The sequence below is a fragment of the Argentina silus genome (assembly GCF_951799395.1).
Source record: "Argentina silus genome assembly, chromosome: 4".
NCBI classification, from domain to species: domain Eukaryota; kingdom Metazoa; phylum Chordata; class Actinopteri; order Argentiniformes; family Argentinidae; genus Argentina; species Argentina silus.
Window position 1 is genome coordinate 21,345,192 of NC_139658.1, and position 4,042 is coordinate 21,349,233.

Sequence of the window (4,042 nt, forward strand, 5' to 3'; positions counted from 1 at the left end):
TTTTGAAAGAAAGATGAAAAATTGCCTAAATGGGTCGTTTCCCAGTCATCATCGCCATGCCAACAACATAGTTCCAGTACAATACATCACTCCCCTAATGACCTCATTTCCTGTCTGAAGTGCCAGGAGGCGATGTGATTGGAGGAGGCCTGTAAAAGCTGTAATTGACATGATAGATTTTGTATTCAGGCCAGGACTCGGGCTGATGAAAATGAATTACGCAATCACCAAGCAAGAGGTCTCTGTTGCTCCCAACTCTGTTTTCCCGCGCAGCCGCCCACAGTCGACCCAAACACCCCCATCCCCCACTGACTCTACAGTTCCTCCCTATGCTGTCATCCCACACGGGGCCGAGCAAACTGCCCTATCAGGGCCAGGAATGTTCCAGTATAGGTCTAGTTCAGCACTAATCAAAATGCAAAGCAGATGCTGTGTTAGGAGACTCCAGCAGGACTCTCAGGGGCAGGAGGGCTGCTCTGATGAACCCTGATACAGAACCCCTGCATATGGACACATTTCAGCTGGTCTAACTGAAACATGATAACAGATTTGATAATCACCAGGTGTCCAGCCCTGATATGTTAGATGTAGTGGGAGAGGGATGCAGTGGCCTGACATGTTGTATGTTCAGGCCTGACATGTTGTATGTACTGGCCTGACATGTTGTATGTACTGGCCTGACATGTTGTATGCACTGGCCTGACATGTTGTATGCACTGGCCTGACATGTTGTATGTTCAGGCCTGACATGTTGTATGCACTGGCCTGACATGTTGTATGTTCAGGCCTGACATGTTGTATGTACTGGCCTGACATGTTGTATGTAGTGGCCTGACATGTTGTATGTACTACGCTGTTTTGTTCAGAGGTGACAATTAGCCTTCATGATGAAATTAACACTTTTGGTCAGTTGAGAGTTCATGCAGTACATACAGGCCTACACAAAACTATGCTCTGATAACCGGGCCCTTAGGCTTATCTCTGGTATAGAAATCTCAATGAATCTACAAACAAGCCCTTTCTGGGTGGTACAGGCCTTCTCCCAGCCATATGTCCATGTTTATAGCTATGGTGTGGTAATCCTCCCTTTGTCACTGGTCTTCCTCTCTGTGTCTCTGGTCACATGCTGGCAGACATACTGGATAAAGGACTTAAGTTTTTGCCAATCCAGAGAAAGCCAACTGGTCAAAACAACTTGTTGATTATTTACAACCGAATGAAGGTACTATATAGTACACACCATATGTACTGCATAACTCAACTGTGACCAGACTTTCTCGAATCATTTTTTCTTTGTATCAGACGATCCAGCACAAAACACCATATTCCTTGGCCGCGACCTAGTTTTGCCTGTGAATCCGTGTTTTCATCAAACATATTTTGCAGTGGTGTAAATATTATTTGGTATTACAACGATTCTCAACATAAACACACTGTTGCTCATGTTTCACATACCATTGTTTGCTCTGTAGGCAAGCCGTTATCTTAAGAGGAGGTCACTGAAGCTATTTCTTATTAAAGGGGATCATTGCACATTCCATGAGGATTCCATCAGAACACCCATGTGTAAAAACAGACCGCTGAAGTCTAACGTTTAAACAACGAGCCACTGCGGAAACGAAAAAAAGCAATGTGTCATTGCGCAACTGATGAACAAGTATGCGAACATGTGTTTGCCTACCACAATGTATTTGTCTATTTGAAAAGGTAGCTCAGCCGATGTGTCGAAGGGACCAGATCATGAGCTAAATTGCCCAAAAGATTAGTTTGATGACGTGTATAACACAGTCAAACTGTCGAGCACATTCACTTCATCACAGTGAGTGGGTCCTCAGGGTACGTGTATAAGACTATACTCTTAATGCCTCTGAGAGCAAGGAAGGAAGATAGGTGCATGTTGTTGAATGCGGAGGAGGTTAGCTATTTTTAGGCAACACGTTCACGTTCTCTTGTCTCTGTTCCAGAGCTTATGTCCACTGTGACGTCCCCGCAGCAGCCAAATGAGGAAGAGGAGGAGGAAGATGAAGAGCAGGGAGAGCTGTTTGAGTTTGACGACAGTGCTGATGAGGAGAAAGCTCAAGTGGACACCAAGGAGCTTTCATCGGACTCTGTCAAAGCTGGAGAGTCCTCTATGGAGGCCACAAGCCAGCTACCTGACAATGTAGTCAAAACAACCCTGGCTGACTCCCATCAGCAGCCCAATGCAGCACCACCTGCTGGCCAGGAGGACAGCCGCTCCCAGGGGAAAGCCACTGCATCCACATCCTGTTCAGGTAAGGTTGCTTGATGTGTGGCTATCATTACCCCCCCCCCCCCCACACACACACACACACACACACACATACACACTAAATTAACTGTGATTACACGGGGAGCGCAATGTAGTTAATTTACTTAATCCTCTGCATTTTGAGTGGATGTAAATCCAATGTTGGTGATTCACTGCCACCTGCTGTGCAAAGTATTGAATGGGCAAGATAACAAGTGCCATCTCTCGGGATGTGCCTCTGCTGTTTATATCAACAGCCACAGCTGTCTATTAAAACCCAGTGTGCATAAGGAGGATCTGTCTCTTAAATTGCCTCAGACAAAATGGGAATAATGAGATTAGGTTTACCTGCCTCTAATTGGATAATGCGCTACAGATATCAGCGTGGTATTGACTACCTGACTAATGTTTTGCCAAATGAGGTCTGTTAATTATACTCCCGGCTAAAGACGGAGATTTAGATCTACGACAACTTCTGTTGGACACAATGAGGCGATTAGTGCTTAATTAAAAGGCCTCCTTACAAAGCTCTGTGTGTCGCAATGCTCGAAGTGGGTTGTTTGAGTGTTCCGGAGGGGGTGGGGGGGGGGGGGGGGGGTGGGAGGGGTGCCGTGAAGGAGAAGCTTGTAACCTACAGTGCATTCGGAAAGTATTCAGACCCCTTCACTTTTTCGGCATTATGTTATGTTACAGCCTTATTCTAAAATGGATTAAATTCATTTTTTTCCTCATCAATCTACACACAATACCCAATAATGACAAAGCAAAAACAGGTTTTTAGAAATTGTTGCAAATTTATTAAAAATCAAACATTTAAATATCACATTTACAGAAGTATTCAGACCCTTTACTCAGTACTTTGTTGAAGCACCTTTGGCAGCGATTACAGCCTCAAGTCTTCTTGGGTATGACGCTACAAGCTTGGCACACCCATTCTTCTCTCCAGATCCTCTCAAGCTCTGTCAGGTTGGATGGGGAGCGTCGGTGCACAGCTATTTTCAGGTCTCTCTAGAGTTCAATCGGGTTCAAGTTCGGGCTCTGGGTGGGCCACTCAAGGACATCCAGAGACTTGTCCCGAAGCCACTCCTGTGTTGTCTTGGCTGTGTGCAAACATTAGCAAACATTTCTAAAAACATGTTTTCGCTTTGTCATTATGGGGTATCGTGTGTAGATTGATGAGGAAAAAAATCCATCAATCCATTTTAGAATAAGGCTGTAACATAACAAAATGTGGAAAAAGTGAAGGGGTCTGAATACTTTCCAAATGCACTGTAAGCTCAGGTTATTAGAGGAGATACACAGGCCTGGACTGGGCCTCAGATCCCTCCCTCATCACTTGACATGACGTTTACATTGTCTCTCTCTAGGAGTTAGATCATGGTCTAAGAACAGCCAAGGTATTTGGCATGACATCGCCCATGCAAATCCCATCCACAAACACTTTTCACACAGATGCAGTGCTTTTTCAAACAATCGTTGCTTTCTTTGGGTCGTAAGAGAAAAGACTGCTTTCGAAAAAAATAAAGTCAGTCAAGACTGGAAAACTCTGGAACTTCAAAACATGACTAAGCCGATGACTACCATGACTATGGCAATCTGAAACATCTCCTCCTTTTTCTTGGCTCTAATTGTCCCTCAATGCTTCATGTTTTCCACAGATGTTCCAGTGGGTGACTCATCCCGGCGGTAAGATCCTCCTCTGCTCTCTTTTTTCTATACCAGTATGACCGTGGAGGCTGGTGGAGGTAGAAAACGGAGGACAGGATCATTGTA

The 4,042-nt window shown here is 44.9% G+C and overlaps 1 protein-coding gene across 1 annotated transcript in view; it reads left to right on the forward strand.

Moving 5' to 3' along the window:
- Positions 1–1,969: 1,969 nt before the first annotated feature.
- Positions 1,970–4,042, forward strand: part of arhgef10la (Rho guanine nucleotide exchange factor (GEF) 10-like a) — a gene marked incomplete at both ends in the record, with an annotated part of 98,055 nt that continues 95,982 nt past the window's right edge. Inside the window, 2 exon segments of the mRNA XM_083668535.1 lie at positions 1,970–2,273; positions 3,928–3,955. Coding sequence (XP_083524661.1) covers positions 1,970–2,273; positions 3,928–3,955 — 332 coding nt within the window.